The sequence below is a fragment of the Eptatretus burgeri genome, chromosome 9 (genome assembly GCF_056783735.1).
Source record: "Eptatretus burgeri isolate ZD-2024b chromosome 9, Ebu_testis_v1, whole genome shotgun sequence".
Classification (NCBI taxonomy): domain Eukaryota; kingdom Metazoa; phylum Chordata; class Myxini; order Myxiniformes; family Myxinidae; genus Eptatretus; species Eptatretus burgeri.
In genome coordinates this window covers 38,397,300-38,418,006 of record NC_140969.1, presented here as the reverse complement: position 1 = coordinate 38,418,006, position 20,707 = coordinate 38,397,300, and the positions used below count along the sequence as shown (strand labels likewise).

Here is a 20,707-nt window from a genome sequence, read left to right as displayed (position 1 = left end):
AAATCGTCGTGAATGTCATTGTATGTTGTAACGTTAATATTTCCCTTCACTGGAACTAAGGGGTCGAGCCCGACCCATGAAAAAAAGCCCCAGATCATTATTCCTCCTCCACCAAACTTTACAGTTAGCACGATGCATTCGGGGAGATTGTATTCACCTGGCATCCGCCAAACCAAGATTCGTCCGTCAGACTGCCAGATGGTGAAGCGTGATTCATCACTCCAGAGAACACATTACCACTGCTCCACAGTCCAATGTCCAATGGTGGTGAGCTTTACTCCACTCCAGCCGACGATTGACATTGCGCATGGTAATCTTCGGCTTGTGTGCGGCTGCTCGGCGATGGAAACCCATTTCATGAAGCTCTCAACAAACAGTGCTTGTGTTGACGTTGCATCAAGAGTCATTTTGGAACCCGGTAGTGAGTGTTGCAACCGATGACAGACGATTTTTCCGCACCACGCGCTTCAGCACAGGGCCATCCCGTTCTTTGAGCTTGTGTGGCCGACCATTTCTCGGCTGAGCTGTTGTTGCTCCTAGACGTTTCCACTTCATAACAACAGCACTTACAGTTCACTGGGTAGCTCCATCAGGGCAGAAATTTCACATACTGACTTGTTGGAAAGGTGGCATCCTATGACAGTGCCACGTTGAACATCACTGAGCTTTTCAGTATGGCCCATTTCACTGTCAATATTTGTCTTTGGAGATTGCATGGCTGTGTGCTTGATTTTATACACCTGTCGGTAATGGGTGTGGCTGAAATAGCCGAATCCACTCAATATAAGGGTATTTAGAAGTGTCAGAAGTGTCGATGAAACGCAATTATAAATTGTTCAAAATATCTGTATCCTATGCACTAATGACACACTTATGATATACTCTCTATTGAGAATATTCTACGACTTCCAAACATTGACCTTCCCACATTAACTTTCACCTGGATTGAAATAGGTAAGCCAGTCAATATATTGTTTGTCTATTTGCATCCCAAGGCTGTCTAAATGTCACAAATGGCCATGCAGAAATGGCTGCTGTTTCCTAACTATCTCAACTGAACATATGAACACCAAATGGTGATCTCAGCTTCAAGCTTCATCTTTTCTTTGAGTAGTTTGGACTAATCGTGCAGGTGGCAGGTGATGCAACCATTATGTTACCAATGGTGTTCTCTTTCAGTGTTGCTTGAGGGGCAAAGATAGCACAAGGAATACGATGACGTTTGATAGGTCAACATTGTAAGCACTACCCAGCTCGGTGAGCTCTGTACATTAGGTATCTGGCTTATCACCACATCAAGGTGTGGCTTACTATCCCGATGGCAGGACAAACAATGTTCTCTCTCGGTGAGCTCACCCAGCCTCTTGTGTGTGCAAACTGTAATTTATTAGTTCTTTCCTTTCAAAGTTACTCACTTTTTCCGCTCTAGTTTTCTGCCATTTTATGTCCCAGTTAACCCTTTTCTATAAATTTGACATACCAATGCCTTTCTAAATGTGCTTTCGATTGATCAAGGCTTTAACATTTCAAGAATAAGTAGCAGCAAACGTCTCCAGATGTATTTGCGTTATTTTGGCCATTGTTACAATGAAGTTCTGTAATAAGCACACGTTTTGAATTGTGATGCCCAGAGACTTGCAAGAAAGCAAGAAAGCAAAACCACATATTGGTTTTGTCCTACCATGGATGTGATGGTAATTTGTGAATGCTGGTTGATAATCCAATCAAATTATTCCAACTGGTCTGAAGTGCCTGATGTGTAGTTCAGGCCGAGTTTGCCTACGTTATTGCTTTGAGACATCAGGTGGTGGTTCGGCCAAATGTACATCAATATTTACTGTCGTGGAGGACTCTAACATCACAATCACACAGATTTGAATTTTTAAAGTTTATTATTAGAATGCTTTTTCACCATCCAATCATGGGAAATAAAGCACATGACCAAGCTATAATCACAATTTTGATTACATGCAATTATCCATCAATTGGAAATTCACTAAAAAATTTAAAATGAACAATATAGAAGGAACTGGCACATGCATCTAACAGCCAGTTGATAAAAAGAAAAGTGCTTCGACATCATGACTAAGTAGAGAGTACTGATTGAGAAACCTCCTCTTCTGAGGTCACCTCTTTCCCATCAACGTAGGTTGTGGTTAAGATAATCACTTTCTTTCTTTTTTCCACTGTAAAATACACACGTTGGTTTGTTAGGAAATGTACACATAACATAAACAAGGAAAATCCAAAAATTGTCCAATCACAAATTTGGTCGTTGCTGTAATTAAGGGTCAATCAATGGAAAGCTGTCATGGTAATTTGTTTGCATAGCCACCCCTCAATAACGAAGATCCATATATCCATTCCTTGGGACCATACTCTGTGCAGAGCATTGTTGCTACCTATGCAGTCTTCTTGGCTATCGAGTGCAATACTGGATGGGTTGCCACTCTGACACAGGATACCAGCAAGCTGGCACTCGTTTTGCCGACCTCAGAAGGATGACAGGCAGAGTCAACCCCACCTGGTATTAATTCAAGAGCCAAGGGAGATTTGAACTCAGGATCCTAGGATCCCTAGCCCACCACCTGAACCATTAAGCCAACACCAGGCATATAAGGAAGATGCAATGATGCAATTCCAGTAATCTGTCATTGACGAAACGTAGCCATTTGTTCAGCATGGTCAGCACGTTAGTTTTGCCAGGAAGTTCTACCACATTAGTTTTCTCTTGTTAACCAGCGCACACTCACTGTATCGCTTGGCAGTAGTCCGGTGTGCACTGAGGGCACGAGACCCCAACTGGTTTGGCCGTCCACAGTTAAGGTGTCATGCAAAGTAGTGTAACCCTGCCCAGATTTTCAGTGCCAATCGGCGTTCGTGGTTGCTTCGCAACCCCCCCGGTGTGCGGAGTTATCTGTGCCCAGCGACCTCAGGATTGGGCATTCGAGAGGGACCCGAGTGCTTCCCCTCGTGGCGAGCTTCAAACAAGAGTTTGTAACGCTATTCTTTGCCCAAACTTATGTTAACCTTACCGGAATGTTGAGGCTGTTCCTGATTCACTTCACATTGTCTAAAATTAGAAACACATGATGAGCAAGTTAGAATTCAGTATGTCACACCATCTCGTAATGTTAAATGAAAATTATTACAAAATCCTTACTCTGTCTTGATTATTTCTTTTGAAGAATGGTTGACGGTTTGTAAAGGGTGGGGCCATGGGGATGGGGGGGGGGTGTTGGGAGGAAAGAGAATATGCAGTTACTCTCAATTTCAACCCTTAAATACACTTTAAAGATCTCTTCTTAATCGATTCAGATATTAAATGCATAACAGTGACCTTTGTACACCAGAAGTAAGAAGAACTTTGGTAAAATTTAATATTGACTTTATGAGCTTAAATAATATTTCTTCAATCAGAGGATGATACAAGTTAATAATCATTTTAGTTTTGTTACTCCAGAGATGTAACTGTATAGACACATGAATATCTTGTTCTCAGAACGATTCGGAACACATGGGTGTTCCATATCGTTCTAAGAATAAGACAACAATCATCCAAGAACACAAATGTATTTTATTTTTTCTACATCTTAATGATGTACTAATGAAAGGCAATGTGTGTGTGTGTCTCTTCCATTACTCCAAAACCATGAAACCTAGCAGCCTGAAACTTTGCCTGCATACTCAGAAAACTCCAAGGATGTGCAAGAGTGAAAATTGGGTGTTTGGGTTAATTAAAACACCCCCTTTTGAAGATAATTAACGGCCTTATTTGATTATATGCTTCATCAGGCGATCCTCGGCCACCTCGTTGTCTGGGGTTTTAAGCCGTTTCCTCAGTAACTTCGCGGGGTCTGAAGCCGCCATGTTTTTTGGCCTGCTCGACCTTGCCTTGACTTGGAACAGGCCGCAGCGATTTCTTAATGATAAAATTGTTGTTTTCACTTTCCTCACTCTTATTATCGAATGCCTGTTCATCACAGCGACAAATCGCTGGGTACATTGCAATGCTTATCAATGCCCGGAGATGTCGGCGTTCGTTGCTTTATTTCATTTCCGCACATGCGATCACTCCGAGCATCTCTTAAACTAATGACAATTACAAAATTTAAGCTCCAGAATCGAACTTACAAGCAGTTTCGACTCCTAGAAAAGTGTTCGTTTGTCCAATTTGGACATATGTGATATTTTGGGCGTCTCCAGGAGGTGTGTGTTGAATATGACGGTTCGGTGATTGCCAGTTGCGTGCCGAGGGAGCCGTTTCTTATCAACGTTTCCTTGAGTGATTAAACCACTTGGCGAGCACTCTCAAACTGCTTGGTTGCTCATTTTGGGAAAAAGTAACCGTGCTTTCAATCTCACATTGTACGTTTCCGCCTTTGTTGGGTCCCGCGGTGTCCTGCGGTGGATTCCTCAGGAGGTGTCTCTTCCAATGAAAATGTGTAATTTTATTTTTACAGGACATCACTTTGTTTAACCTTTTTGTGTGATCTCTTTTTGGAGATCGTTTTTGTCGTTTTTATTTACTTGATGTGTGTGTACATTTGCACTTCCGTGTATGTATATAAACTGTATGACTCCAATGGCATTTGGCGTGTGTGTGTGTGTGTGTGTGTGTGTGTGTGTGTGTGTGTGTGTGTGTGTGTGTGTGTGTGTGTGTGTGTGTGTGTGTGTGTGTGTGTGTGTGTGTGTGTGTGTGTGTGTGTTATTGGTTATTGGTCGTTGGTTGTTATCTTCAGATCGGGGTTTCAGAATGGAATGGAGCCCTCCCAGGTCTCAAAGTATCCGTGTGTGTGTGTGTGTGTGTGTGTGTGTGTGTGTGTGCGTGTGTGTGTGTGTGTGTGTGTGTGTGTGTGTGTGTGTGTGTGTACGTGCAAGTTACTGTTGCCTGCTATCTCCACATGTGGGGGGGGGGGTTCAGGAGGTGAAACATAGACCTACCACATCTCAAACTCTCCACCTCCGTGTGTGTGTGTGTGTGTGTGTGTGTGTGTGTGTGTGTGTGTGTGTGTGTGTGTGTGTGTGTGTGTGTGTGTGTGTGTGTGTGTGTGTGTGTGTCATTGATTGGTATCTTCATATGCGGGTTTCAGAATGTGGACTGGAGTCCTCCCAGGGTGCGCTTAAAGCATCCACCTTTATTTCAGTAAGGGGTCACGATTCATGGATCGAGCTGTGAAGTTTTCTGTTTTGAAAGTTTTATACCGAGGGCTCCCTTCAGTATCGTCGCTGAGCCCCGAACAGCTTCCAACTGTAGGTCGTTTGCAATAATATTCCCAGGGATGGTTTTTAATATATTTGTGAGGTTCTTTGTCATCATTCCCATAGCTCTAACTATCACTGTACAACTTTGCCATTCTTCAAATTCCAGGATCTTTTCACTTCTTTCTTGAGGTCTTGGTAGTTCAGGCATTTTAGCAGAAATATTTGGTCAACCTCCCACAAATTGCAACAAAAGCAAACTCAACAGATTTTGATTCATGGATATGTCCTCAGTGACAGAAAAAAAAGTCCTAAGGGATCCTCCGGGGGGAAAGTCCTGAAATCATGGAAATCCAATATGGCCGCCACCCGGCTTCGGGGAAAATGAGAAAATTGTAAAGATTGATATTTTAAGATGGAAATATATGTTTTTCTGCATTCTAATTGTTTCTAGTTATGGTCAGTATATTGATATACAAGAATAATTTTAAAAAAGTGAAATGTATTCAGGGTAAAATAAAAAAATTATAGCTTTTTAATCCCGAATTTTTTTTTTTCTACCTGATACTCATTTTGGCTCCTGGACCAAAAAAATAAGAAATGTTGAAGACACAAGATGAAAAGAAGTCTATGGCAATACAATACAATTATGTAAATCATTGAAACATAGCAAAATTCACAATTCCACTCGAGGCAATCGCATCTGCCTGACGAAGGTTTTGAAATTAAAATGAAAATTCGCATTAAACTCAGAAACTACATCCATTATAAACTTACTATACATGTTGAGAAAAATCAAGTGTATTAAAGTTAGAACTCGACAATGTCGTCATCATCCTCATCATTGTCACATGGAGTGTTTGTGCAGCCAGAGCCCGTGCAGTTTCCACAAGCTGGAGTGCACTCAATGTTGTGCTTCTTGCATGTGCATTCATGGTGCTACATTCAGCCTGGCAGTTGCACCTAATGACACATAGCATCTTTTCAGGAGCTGGAGCTATTGATGTCTGAAGTGACACAAAACCCTCGTCGCACTTCTGCCAACCCAAGTCTGTGGAAGAAGTATGCAAGTCTGACGTCTTGAAACGAATCAAAGACCACCTTCAGAAGCATGCCGAGTCTGCAAAGATATCTTCTAGAACTTCAGCAATCTGGGTTCAGTCTCTGGACATGCTAGACATTCTACGCAAATACATCCCAGCAGAGCGCACTGGGAACTGGGCACTACATCTACAGGCCATCCCGGAAATGCTGCCTTACCTGGCAGCCTCGGGCCACAACCTGTATGCCAAATCTGGGAGGGTGTATCTGCAGCAGATGTCCAACCTCAAAACTCAACATCCCAATATCCAACTACGTTTTGATGAGGGGTTCCATGTGGTTCGACGAAGTGATCGCCTGTGGGCAGGTCTTTCATCTGACCTGATCATCGAACAAGTTCTGATGAGAAGTTTGAAGACCAGCGGGGGGCTCACACGGGGGCGAGGAATGACAGAGCAACAACGTCTGGTATGGCTACTATCAATGCCTGCCTGTCTCTGCAGAAATACAGGAATGCAGGAGTTCACAGGTGTGAACTACAACACTGGAGAGCAGAAGTACATGACCAAGGCAAGACAATCTCGTGACTGGAAGGACACACCATCAGCTCTTCAGTATTTACAGGAACGGAATCCGTTCAGTAGTGATCCACGTCTGAGGAACATTGCCACTGGAGTTCATGCACACCCCACCGTCAACGTCGATACAGCACATGCTGTAGGAGCCAAAAGATTGAAATCTATGGATGGGAAAACACCTGCCGAGTACACATTTAAGAGGAAAGACCAAGTTGTCACCCTCGGCATGAAGTCATCTGTCAATATTGATGGAGAGCAAGTCCAGGTTGACCCACAACTCCTCTTCCAGAGACTGATCACTGTTGCACAGACAGCAGAAGAACTGGAGTCGGCCTTCAAATATGAACTGTGCAGCTATCCACCAGCCCTCTTTGCTTCCTCCCTTCAGCTCCGAGAAGCACACAAGCCAGTCTTTGCTGATGCCATCTGGGATCTTCTTGGATCCGATGTCCCAGCCGATATCCCCAATGATGGACAACAGTATGTTTTGGATGGTGGGGCACTTGTTCAACACATTCCATGGTCTGGTGGATCTACATACAGAGACATATGCCACCAGTACACTGATTATGTAACGAAGAAGTACGGAGATGCCATCGTCGTGTTTAATGGTTATGAGAGTACCAACACGAAGGACATGACACACCAGAGACGGTCTAAAGGGAATGCTGGCACTACTGTGACATTTACAGCTGACTACGTCTCACAATGAAGAAGGAACAGTTTCTTGCCAATAGGCAGAATAAACAGCGATTCATTTTTATGTTGAGTGAAGAGCTTCAGAAGAAGAACTGTGAGACACACCATGCCTCAGGGGATGCTGATCTTCTGATTGTACTGAAGGCCGTGCAGTCTGCTACTGTCACCAACACTGTGTTAGTTGGTGATGACACAGACCTCCTCGTCCTCCTATGCTACCATGCCAGCTTAGAATCCCATGACCTCTTCTTTTGTCCCGAGCCAAAGAAGAACACGAAGAAGCCTCGCATCTGGAACATCAAGGCAACAAAGAAAATGATTGGTACAGACATATGCAAGCACATACTGTTTCTACATGCAGTTCTTGGGTGTGACACGACATGTCGTCTTCATGGGATTGGAAAGGGAGCTTCCCTCAAAAAGTTCAAAGCAAGCAACACATTCCGTGAGCAGGCCAAGGTTTTTGATACATATCCAGCTTCCGTATGTGATGTGGCAGATACAGGAGAAAAAACATTGGTGATGATCTACAACGGAAAGTCAACTGACACCCTGGATACCCTCCGGTATCAGCGGTATTGAGACAAGGTGGCTTGGAGCTCCTCTCACGTGCAACTACAAACGTTACCACCAACATCAGAAGCAGCAAAGTATCACAGCCTGTGCGTGTATCTGCAAGTCCAAGAATGGAAGGGATGTGCAGATGAACTTCTTCTGATAGACTGGGGTTGGCAGAAGTGTGACGAGGGTTTTGTGCCACTTCAGACAGCAATAGCTCCAGCTCCTGAAAAGATGTTTCATGTCATTAGGTGCAACTGCCAGGCTGAATGTAGCACCATGAGATGCACATGCAAGAAGCACAACATTGAGTGCACTCCAGCTTGTGGAAACTGCAGGGGCTCTGGCTGCACAAACACTCCATGTGACAATGATGAGGATGATGATGACATTGTCGAGTTCTAACTTTAATACGCTTGATTTTTCTCAACATGTACAGTAAGTTTATAATGGATGTAGTTTTTGAGTTTAATGCGAATTTTCATTTTCATTTCGAAACCTTCGTCAGGCAGATGTGATTGTCCCGAGTGGAATTGTGAATTTTGTCATGTTTTAATGATTTACATAATTATATTGTATTGCCATCGACTTGATTTCATCTTGTGTCTTCAACATTTCTTATTTTTTTTGGTCCAGGAGCCAAAATCAGTATCAGGTAAAAAAAAATTTCGGGACAAAAAATTGACATTTTTGGACAAAAAAGCTATAATTTTTTATTTTACCATCAATACATTTCACTTTTTTTATAATTATTCTTGTATATCAATATACTGATCATAACTAGAAACAATTAGAATGCAGAAAAACATATATTTACATCTTAAAATATCAATCTTTACAATTTTCGCATTTTCCCCGAAGCCGGGTGGTGGCCATATTGGATTTCCATGATTTCAGGACTTTCCCCCCGGAGGATCCCTTAGGACTTATTTTGCTGTCACTGAGGAAATATCCAGGAATCAAAATCTGTTGAGTTTGCTTTTGTTGCAATTTGTGGGAGGTCATCCGACATTTTGATTGTACTATGGTATTTTACACCTCTCTTAGCAGAGCCTTCTTCTCTCGTTTTTTGTACCTAAGCTTGATATTTGGTTGCAGTGCTTTGTTTTCAATGTTCACGCTCGATGGGATCATTACGTCGTACATGAGCGGTACTTCCTTTGTTTTCAGTCCATGCTTTTGGTTAATGTTCCTATTAATTTTCTGGAATCGGGATATCAAAGTTTTTGCAGATGTGCCAGCGGTCAACTTTACAAACTATGTTGTGTCGTTGTGTGTATCACTGTTCTGACATATTTGTGTTCAGTCTATAAGCATAACACATCACTCTCTTTGCTAATGCCACCTCCACCCCTCACCTATCTCTCTTTCTTTTCCTCCTCCTCACATTCTCCCTCCCCCCCCCAACCCAATTCACTCGCTCTGTCTGTACCCTCCTTGCTCCCCCCTCTGAATAAAATGCAGCACTCTCCTCCCACACCTTTGTGTGTGTGTCTCTCTCTCTCTCTCTCTCTCTCTCTCTCTCTCTCTCTCTCTCTCTCTCTCTCTCTCTCTCTCTCTCTCTCTCTCTCTCTCTCTCTCTCTCTCTCTCTCTCTCTCTCTCTCTCTCTCTTGCACCCTCCCTTCAACAGTGCTTTGCAATGTTTCGTCAGGTGTCACTCTCCCCACCTCCACCCCTCTTCCTCGCCCTTCTCCCCTTCCTATCTTCCCTTTCCTAGCTTCCCCTTCTTCAACCACTCCTCGCGTACCCTCCCCTCCCTTCCCTCCATCCTCTCTTCCTCACCCTCCCCCTCTCTTCCTCTCTCTTTTCCACCGCCTCGCTTTGACACCCCCATCAACGAAGCAACAGGTTGTATTTGCTTGAATAAGACAACAATCATCCAAGAAACACAAATGTATTTTCTTCTATATAAGTGTAATAATTAAGAACAGAGTGTTATAATGAATCTTTATCGATTTGAAAGTTCAGTTTTTACATTGACTGTAAATTCTTCATTCAAAGTGTGGTACTTACGATCATTGTCGCCCCCTATTCCTCCAGACTCTGAACCTGCTCCTCCAGTTCCTGATTGCATTCCTCCAGGCAATGAAAATGAGGAGGGTGATGACATTCCAACTCTGGTGAAAACATTGTAATATAATGGTGAGAAAGGCCTTCAATATCTTCAAACCAACAGAGAGTGCTTTACATTCGATGTGTTTGTGGGATATTTATTTATTTATTTACACATTAATACATACATTTAAAAATGCCTTTTTTATTATTCATAATTGACCCTCACGTTGCTTGTCTAGGAATGCTACATAATAGCTTGTTAAGTTACCCATTGCCTCCTCCATCCAGCAAGCGGCGATATGTTTCAATCTCAGCTTCAAGCTTCATCTTTTCATTCAGCAGTTTGGCGTAATCATGTTTCTTGGTGTTGATTTCCATGCATGCATTTTCAAGTTCTCCCTCAACTTTTTCCAACTTCTTGAGATACAATTCCAGTTCTTGTTGTTTTCTGAATTTTGTATCATCCAGCGTGTCTTCCAAAGAGGCAATCTAGAAAATATAACGGGTACTGTAAGTTTCTTTTCTGTAAGGATGATAATCTACACCACAACAGAGCTGTTTGTCTGTCTGTGCATCACAATTTTTCTGACAGATGACTGAACCGATCTTCATCAAACTTTCAGAGGTTCACCAGAGAGTCTTGGAGAGTGTTTCGGTACAAAAAAAAAATGAAAAATCTGACAAAAAAACAGTTCGATTTCTTTTTTGGGGTTTTTTTTGTAATTGTTCTTCCGTGTCTTAAGCCTTTGCAGCTTTGTCAAAGGTTATATTAAATGATCCCCGACCACATTTCTTTGTGGATGTGGGAAAGTGTTTGAGGCCTCCAAAAAATATACTGGGCAATGCTGGGCACTCCTTGTTGTCACATCAAACAGACACTTTTGTTTTACTTCTCCAGCTCACCTGGCCTTGCAAAGTTCCCAGCTCAGTGTGCAGGGACTGCATGTTTTGTCTAATCTCAGTAATCTCATTCTTTGCAGATGCTGCAGCTTGGTCCTGTTGGACTGCAACCTGCTGCACCTGCTCAACCTGAAACAACATTTCAAGGTAATCAAGGGGGCAATGTCATAAATAGCACACATATCTTAAAAAGCATGATGTTATTATTGCAACTACAAGTACGTTGTTTTCACAATGTCAAACTTTTGATATTGTGTCGAACTTTTGACAAAAACCGACCTGTTGTTGAAAAGCTTGTTCAGCTTCAGCCCTGTTATTGTCTATATCAGTTTCATATCTCTTTCTCATGTCGTCCAATATCTGCAAAAGGTCTGGACCTTGTTTGGCATCAACTTCCACAGACATGTTTGAATCAGAAATCTGCGCCTTCAACGCTGCAACGTCCTAAAGGGGTGAAAGTTGAAGGAGTTTCATGATTGATGTTCAAATATATTACTGGTAAAGTTGTATTTTTAAGTAATTAAAATGTCGTATTCCTATGGCTATACATATATCATGTTATAATAAGAGTCTTTGTATTTCTCAGTAACCATGTTTGCTGACCATACAAATTGCCTTGAGCATTTATTCTGTGCTGACATTCTTTACTCCCTTTTACATGGACATTTGGACCACCAGGAAATATCAGCACTTGCTTCAATGAGTTAATATTTACTTACTTCATGGCTTTTGGAATATTTTTGATGAACAAAAAATAATTAAAATCTCTGCATGCATTTGAAGAAGCTCATATGGACAATCTCAAATGATAACTGTACATGGACAAACTTGAAACACAAAATGCTTTCTGATTTTGTCCTGCTCTGTAAAACAATCTAGGTTTGGTGACGAAGTGTTTCAAACCTCTGCATGGTTTTTCTTCATGAAGTTCAACTCATCCTGCAGTAACTTCAGCTCTCCCTCCATTGGTGAAGATAACATCGTGTACTCCTCGTGCAGGCCGTTCAAGCTGTCAATATCAGCTTCCACAGAAGTACGCAAAGCAAGCTCGTTGTCCAATCTGCAATCAATGGAACATTTTGATTTCACCGTTGATAAGAAAGCAAATTCCATGTTTGTACTGGTTTATCAAGGAAAGGGGAAGATATTATCATGGCTCTGGGATTCGAAGCTTGCCATGAGGAGAAGCACTTGGGTCCCTCCCAAATGCCGGTCCAGAGGCTGCCAGGCACAGATAACTCCGCCCACCGGCAGGTTGCTAATCAACCACGAACACCAATTGGCATGGCCAATCCGGGCTGGGTTACACTACTTGGCATGATACCTCACCTGTGAACGACCAGCTAATTGGGGACAGTGCCCTCTGCACACACTTGAGTTACTGCCGAGCGTTAGTGAGTGTGTGCTGCCAGTGATGATGGGGGACACGCAGGCAGATCCCTGAGGTTCCCAGTCCCAGTAGTCCCAGTCGGCAAATCCTTTCTGGTGCCCCAGATATGCGAGCTAAATGTGACTCGCCCTCTGCCTCAGATGCTTCCTTCTCAGGCCCCCGTTGATGAGGTGCCATCATTCAACCTCCTCGTCCTTCGGGGCTGACAGGATCAAGAGAGCAGGATGATGCTCGTGGAAGGAGTGTTCTTTTCTCACAAAAAGCTCGACACTAACTGCTTGTGAACCTTCCTTTCTTTACCCTCACATGTTGTTGTTCCCTCCCTCACGAGCCTTCTCAGTTTTTTAGTCTTCTGCTCGTGCGAGGTTGTCCCGTTCTTTTCTCCTTTCTGCTTCCCTCAGCCTTTTGCATCTGCTTTCTGCCTTCTCTTATGCTTCTTCTGTTTCTTCTGCTTCTTCTGCCTTTGGATCGTCACCAGAATCGAAACACTTCGTCCTGGTCACAAACCCAAACTGCCCACCAAATTTCATCCATCCACAACTTTTTGAGAGATCCTGCACCCACACAGACAGACAAACACAAATAAACCAATTTTTTTTTTTTTTTTACACTTCCATGACCTAATCTGTTGAACTCTCTCATACATTAATATTAACAACAAAAACGATCTTATAATGCTTCATCTTCCTCTCTCACACATGTGGTACTCTTTACTGTTTCACAATGCACTACTCTTCTGCTATTTTAACAGACTGCTCTCATTTCGACCTCTCCTTCATTCCTTGCCTAAAAAATCCAACTATTACAGCGCTTCTTCTCTCCATGCTCTGAATTCGCCTTCATTGCATCCATCAAGAATTGTGTTAAATCGCATCTCTGACCTAAAACTTTTAAAAACCACAGTTTGCCATGGATGCTCGCTTTCCATCAACCATTCTTTTTTTCCAACTTCAGTGCCAACTCACCCCCTCACCCCTCACTCTCACTCTCAAAGCAACCATCCCACTCTTCTCCCTCCAAGCCTCCCTCTCACCTCTTTCAAAAATTCCCCCCTCACCTTTCTCCCACCTTTCATCCCCCCTCACTCTTCCTTCTCTAAGTTGCCCCCCTCTCATCCACCAACCTGCCTCCCTCCACTGCCCTCTCACCTCCATCTCTTCACTCCACCTTCTCAAATCCTCAACTGCCATCTTCCTTGTCTCTTGTCCCCCTCTCTCACAGCACCACAGAGCCTTTTCTCCTCCTCATTCGGCCCCTCCCCTCGCTATTCTGCAATACCCCACACTCCTTCAGCAACCCTCCTTACCTCCCCCTCGTCCCTCGTCCGACCCTCCCCCGCCCCTCCACCTCCTGCACCAAAAGCCTCCTCCCCTACCTCTTCATTAAAAGTGTGGACCTCAAATATCCGGGGCCTTTCGCTCAAACCTTTCAGATCTTTCCATGCAGGTTGCCACTGACAAACCAGACATTATCTGCCTAACAGAAACTTTCCTCTCCCAAGACGTGTCTGACTCCCAAGTATCTCTCCCTGGTTACTCCTCTTACGGTATGACAGACCTGAGCCTCGTCCTGGTGGAGGTGTTGCTCTCTTCATCAAAGACTCTATTCCTCACTCTCCCTGCACTGCTCTCACTCCCCCACACCCCCAGGAATACCTCTGGCTTCGGCTTCCCCTCCACTCCCACCTCATGTTTATATGTGTACTGTACCGTCCACCGAACAGTGATGACTCCATCTACACCTCACTCTCCGAAAACATGGACCATCTTCTATCTTCTCATCCAAACTCTCTCTTCCTCTTATGTGGCGACTTCAATTGTCATCACGCCAGTTGGCTAGGTGTGGGTACCTCTCTCACCTGCCATGGGACATCAGCAAAAGCTTTCTGTGACTCATTGGGACTGACTCAATCGTCCAACTTCCCGACCCGGATCTCAACCAATGGTACTCCATCTCTTCTGGATCTGATTTTGACAAATTTCCCTGACAATATCTGCTGCTCTTCCTTCGCTCCAATTGGTTCTTCTGACCACGTCCTTATTAAAGTGGACATCTCTCTGGCTGTTATCAGAGAACCACCTCACCGCCGTCGAGTCTGGCATTTCACTCAAGCCGACTGGCAGGGTCTCCGAGCAGCCATCAAACTTACAGACTGGTCTCCTATCACTACTTTCTCAAACATCAACTCATCCTGGGAATTCTTTCAAAGAAACTTGCTCTCCCTCATGCACAGATTTATCCCCTCTCGTGTTCAGTTGTCTTACCCTTCCTCCCGCCCTTGGTTTACTGAAGCTTGTGGCGAGGCAGTTGTCCTGAAACAACTTGCCTTTGCCTCATGGAAAGCAAACCCAACTGAGGGCAATCTCAGTTCTTTCCACAAAGCTCGGAACAAGTGTGTAGCTACCCTCAGGAGAGCCAGAAAACAACATCTTTCTCATCTCAAGTCTGAACTCTCAAACCTCTCTCCCTCCTCAAAATCCTGGTGGCGTTTAATCAAATCTGTTTCTGGTGTATGTTCCCCCTCCATCCCCTCCCCTTACCTCAAATGGCCGCACTGCTGATTCCACACGTGATAAAGCTGAATGTCTAAACTCGGTGTTTGCAGCTAAATCTTGTGTCCCAAACCCATCACTATCTCTACCCACTTTACCCAGTCGCACCCAACTGTCCCTGGACTCTGTATCCTTTTCTCCTGACAAGGTGGAGAGCTTGCTTTCAAACCTCAAGTCAGATTCTGCAACCTGGTCCAGACGGCATCAGCCCACGTGTCCTCAAAGCCTGCTCTTCTGCTCTTGCTCACCCTCTCTCTGTTCTATTCACCCTCTCATTTTCCCAAGGTCATCTGCCATCTGCTTGGAAATCTGCTAACATCACTGCCCTGCATAAAGGTGCAAAAACAGATCCCTGTAACTATAGACCAATCAGCCTTCTCCCAATCATCAGCAAGGTTATGGAATCCATCATCGCTTCAGACATGAAATCCTTCCTCTTCTCCAATGGCTTGATTTCCAATCATCAATTTGGTTTCAGACCAGGTCACTCTACCCTAGATATGCTGCTACTGCTCTCCCATCAATGGATGGAGGTCCTCAATGCCAGACAGGAAATCCGAGCCGTATCCCTGGACATATCACGTGCTTTTGACACAGTCTGGCACCCTGCCCTACTCACCAAACTCTCTGCCCATGGTATTCAAGGCCATCTCCACTCATGGCTCGCAGACTTCCTCTCCTGTCGCAGTCAACGTGTGGCCCTAAATGGAGTTCTTTCATCCCCTCTTCCTGTGCAGGCTGGAGTTCCTCAAGGTAGCGTTCTGGGCCCTGTTCTTTCTCTGGTTTTCATCAATGATCTCTCGGACTCTCTGGAAAATCCTCTATTTCTCTTTGCCGATGACTCAACCCTCTGCCGTACCATCTGTCATCCCTCAGCCCGGCAAGCAGCAGCTTCTTCACTCACTGCAGATCTGGATAAAATCACAAACTGGTCCAACACGTGGAACATGTCTTTCAATCCAGACAAATCTCACACTCTCACTATGTCTCTTCGAAAAAGGACCGTTTACAAAACCCCCCATCCACTTTCTCAACAATCCTCTGGAAGAAGTCTTTCTTTCAAGCTTCTGGGTCTCACTATCTGCCATGACCTTTCCTGGGAAAGTCACATTTCCAACCTTGCCTCAAAAGCCAGTCGCCGACTGGGAATCCTCCGTCGTGCAAAGTCCTTCCTCGGCCCTCTTGAGCTCCTGACCACTTACAAAGCTTTTGTCCGTAGCCTGATGGAGTACTGCTCTCCCCTCTGGGCTGGTGCTCCTGCCTCCCACCTTTCTCGACTTCACGCTGTCGAAACCAGGGCTTTTAAGATCATTGGCATCTCCCGCAATGAAGCTGAGTCTTTGGGCCTCTCACTCAATCACCGCAGGTTGGTCGGTGGTCTTTCTGTCTTCTACCGACTCCTCTCCAGCCTTGCCCCCTGCTCTCTCTGCGATTTGTCCCAACCACATTTCCACAGGGCGCTCAAGGTCCGCCAACAACCCCCTTCTGGTAAAACTACCAAAATCACGAATCACTGCTCATCTTCACTCTTTCATTCCTCTTTTTTCCCGCCTTTGGAATAAACTTCCTCACTCTATTCTTTCCCATTCTTCCCTTCAGGCTTTCAAAACAGCTGTTCACCACCACCTCTTATCTTCCCCCATCCAAATCCTCGATCTTTTCTACCCCCAATAATCCACCCAAGCCCACTTCCTTCAATTCTCCTGCTTTCCTTCCTGAAAGTCCCTTTAATGTCCATCTTCCCCTCGCCATGTTCCCCGTCCCATCCCCATCCCTCTCCCTTCCACAGTTCACCTGTGTCTGTTCCCCAATGTTTTGTCCCTTCCACTCCCGCCCCTCTTGTCTCATGCCTCCTTGCTGTGAGTTGTGTGTTAGCTCTCATACGAGCCTCGACCAAGGTATACAAAAAAAAAAAAAAAAAAAAAAAAAAAAAAATAACCAATGTCACCCGCAGGGTGACCCGTATCTTGCCAAAAGGTGACCACGTGTGACTTATTTAAGGTCACACTGAGGTGAACAGAGCTGCTATCCACCAGGAGCGACTCCTTGAGGAATATCTGCCTACGAGAGATTCCGATGAGAATCGTTCTACAGAGTAACCATGAAAAATATGCGTTTGCCTCATAACGTCACCAAATGACATCATAATGTCTCAAGCTTGACATATCTAGAAAGCACTCATTGAGGTGTTCAATTTGAGGTACTCCACGATATGGTTCCTAAAACTTGAAAATTTGACCTTGGGGTCAAATATGTTTGACCTGTGGTGCTAACCATGAAGGTCAAGGCCAATCGCCACCAAAAATTAATCAGCTGAGCGCCAGGCCATGTACTATATTCCCATGAAGTTTGAAAACGATCCGATCAAAATTACTCAGAAAATAAGGGTTTCCTCGACTCCCCTGATTTGCGACAAAGTGACCTTGACCTTTGACCTTGACCTTCAAAATTTTATGCGCTGAAAGGGACCTCCATAGGCCTCTGATATGCGAAGTTACAAAAATTTCCAATGATAATTGTGCTCTGCAGAATTTTTTATACGTGATTACAGACAAACAAAACAAAAAAAAACATACAAGCTGACTAACATATCTTGCAAAAACTTCGTTTTGGCAAGATAACAAGAAGAAGACATCGTGTAGAGCACAATAATTGCAAAATCCATAAAACAAATTTGACATCAAAAATACCTTGTGGTTGAATTAAATGACCAAATATGCAACTCCTCTTCAAATTTAAAGTCAATCGGATGAAAATTGACAATTTTAGAAATTCGACCTATGTTGACCTTTTGGCTGATGTGGACCTCCAAAATAATTAGTGGTTGAATTCAGTGCCTGAAATATTAAACCTCTTCAAATTTCAAATTAATTGGATTAAAATTGAGGATTTTAGAAATACCACCTTAGTTGTTGACCTTGGGACAATGTTGACATTTTGGTCCATGTTGATCTCAAAAAATAATTGACTTTCTGAATTTAGTGACCTGAAATATAAATCATCTTCAAATTTCAAGTCAATCAGAGGAAAATTGAGGATTTTAGAAGTACCAACTAAGTTGTTGAGCTTTGGCCTATGTTGACCTTTTGGTCCATGTTGACCTCAAAAATAATTGGCTGTTTGAATTATTCAACCAGAAATATAACTTCTCTTCAAATTTCAAGTCAATCGGATGAAAATTAAGGATTTTAGAAATACCACCTTATTTGCTGACCTTTGGTCTATGTTGACCTTTTGGTCGATGTTGACCTCAAAATTAATTGGCTGGTTGAATTTGATGACCTGAAATATAAATCCTCTTCAAATTTCAAGTCAATCGGATAAAGATTGAGGAATTTAGAAATTTCACCTAAGTTGTTGACCTTTGGCCTATGTTGACCTTTTGACCTTTTGACGTCAAAAACAAGAGGCTTCTTCCTTATGAAAAACTTCCATGTGGTGACGTTTCATGAAGGTCGGTTTAAAATTGTGACCTCTTGGCGATAAACAGACAGACAGACAGAACAAGAAAAAGAGAAATCAGAGATTGTAAACCATTGCCAGGACTTCTTTTAAGTGGTTTTTTTTTTATAGGTTTTAGGGTAAATCCAATATGGCTGCCAAATCATGTGAGCTATGACATCATATGTGTGACCCTTTTGTTCCTCATGGATCGGCGATCATGTGTGTAAAGTTTTGCCTCTATTTTCAGCCATTTCAGAGAAGAAGATGTTTTTTCAGGTTAAAAAAAAATCATATACAGTCAAAGCTCGTTACTATGCCACCTCGCTTCTATGCCACTCTCGCTATTATACCACTTTTGCTCGGTCCCGACAAAATTCAATACAAAATAAATTTACTATGCCACCCCCTACTCTCGCTACCATGCCACTACTGTGTGACTGTTAAAAGGCACGAGTCGTGAAAAAGTCTGTATTGCGCAGTGCTCGATTATCACACTCATGTCCAAAGGCGAAGCGACGAACTACAGTCCAGCTGCGCACAACATAACTCAATACGTACGCGCATAGTCAGACTGTGTCAAAACACGCGATTCTTCTCCCCGATGCCAGCCACAACAAGCCAATCACAACACGCACAACGAGACACAAAAAAGCGCGAGCACACACACAGACACGCAGGCACACGTACAACAGTGACATAATTTTTTTTTCAAATTCAGCCCATAATGTCAGCTCAGAAACGCAAGCGAACCGACTTTACGCTGAAGGAGAAGAAGGAGATCATCGATGCCGCGAAGAAGGAGCCGAATCAGTCCAAGTTGGCCAGGGAGATTAGCAAGAAATGGGGCGTCAAAGTTAAGAGAACCACCGTGAAGGGCATTCTCAGCAAGAAGGATGCAATCGAGGCTGCAATCAAAGCTGGATTTCCATCGAAGTGCAAGAAGTTGACGCAGGCTCACGACCCGAAGCTTGATGAGGGAGTGCTCATGTGGCTGAAGCAATCAAGAGGACAGAATGTGCCTGTCAGCGGCGATCTGATCAAGGAGAAGGCGATGAAACTGGCCGAGCTGATGCACATCCCAGACTTCATGGCGAGCAACGGTTGGTTGGGCAATTTCAAGAAGCGCCACGGCATCACGTTCAAGACAGTGCAGGGCGAAGCTGGAGCGGTGGATTCGCAATCCCTTCTTGAGTGGCAACAACAGGTTCTCCGGCCCTTACTCGGGCAGTTCTCCGCAGACGACGTCTTCAACCTGGACGAGACTGGACTCTTCTGGCAGCTGCTTCCGAACAAGACCATGGCTTTCAGGGGAGAGCGGTGTACAGGAGGAAAGAAAAGCAAGCAAAGGATCACTCTTCTGGTTGGGGCAAACATGAGCGGCAGCGAGAAGTTCCCTCTTCTGGTGATTGGCAATTCCAAGAAACCCTGTGCCTTCAAGAACAAAGAGATCCAGGTCAAGTACAAGGCGAACTCGAAGGCGTGGATGACGGCGGAGCTTTTCGAGGAGATGTTGCGTGCGTGGGACGGACGACTCGGCCAGCAGGGACACAGAGTGCTGGTCTGTCTCGATAACTTCTCTGGCCACCCTCCCGAGCTCGAGCTGAACAACATCCAACTGGTCTTCTTCCCACCTAACACGACAGCCAATTCACAACCAATGGATCAGGGAATCATAGAGAACCTCAAGCGCCACTAAAAGAAGCTCCTGCTATGCCGCCGGCTTGAGGCCATAGACGAGGGAAAGGAGTTCAAGTTCACGTTGCTCGACGCTCTACACGTTGCCCGGTGTGCTTGGGAGCAGGTCGGCAAGTCGACGATCAGGAACTGTTTCGCAAAGGCCAAGTTCATCGAAGAGGAGATCCAAACTGAGCCACAGGATGCGGAGCTGCCCGACATCTGGGAAGCTCTGCCTGCCGAGGAAAAGATGCACGAGAACGAGGAGATCGAGCTGTCTGACTTTCTCAAAGCCGACGAGCGCCTCGCGACTGGCGGGTATTTCACGCTGGAGGAGATTGCGGAGGAGATTCTGTGCAGTGAGGAGCCGGTGGAAAGCGAAGATGACGAGGTAACTGTCGAGGAGGAAATCGTTCCGTTCGAGGAAGCCCAGCGAGCTTGTAGCACCGTCCGGAAGTTCATGCAGCAGAGAAGCGGGAAGCCCAGTGTGATGCAAGCGTGCGATCGGCCAGACAAAGAGATGCACGAGATCCGCCGAAAGAAGATGCGCCAGCCGACGATTCTTGAAAGCTTTGTGTGTCGTGAATTTCTCACCATGCCATATGTTAGTGTG

General features: G+C 44.4%; 1 protein-coding gene across 1 annotated transcript in view; it reads right to left on the bottom strand.

Annotated features, from left to right (window-relative positions):
* Positions 1–1,873: 1,873 nt before the first annotated feature.
* LOC147019934 (keratin, type 1 cytoskeletal 11-like) overlaps positions 1,874–20,707 on the bottom strand; it is a 23,921-nt gene continuing 5,087 nt past the window's right edge. Inside the window, exons 3-10 of the mRNA XM_085894794.1 lie at positions 11,938–12,094; positions 11,314–11,478; positions 11,038–11,163; positions 10,403–10,623; positions 10,093–10,196; positions 3,164–3,179; positions 3,036–3,073; positions 1,874–2,186 (exon numbers count right to left, since the gene is read on the bottom strand). Coding sequence (XP_085750920.1) covers positions 2,086–2,186; positions 3,036–3,073; positions 3,164–3,179; positions 10,093–10,196; positions 10,403–10,623; positions 11,038–11,163; positions 11,314–11,478; positions 11,938–12,094 — 928 coding nt within the window. The 3' untranslated portion in view covers positions 1,874–2,085. The remainder of the gene's footprint in view (positions 2,187–3,035; positions 3,074–3,163; positions 3,180–10,092; positions 10,197–10,402; positions 10,624–11,037; positions 11,164–11,313; positions 11,479–11,937; positions 12,095–20,707) is intronic.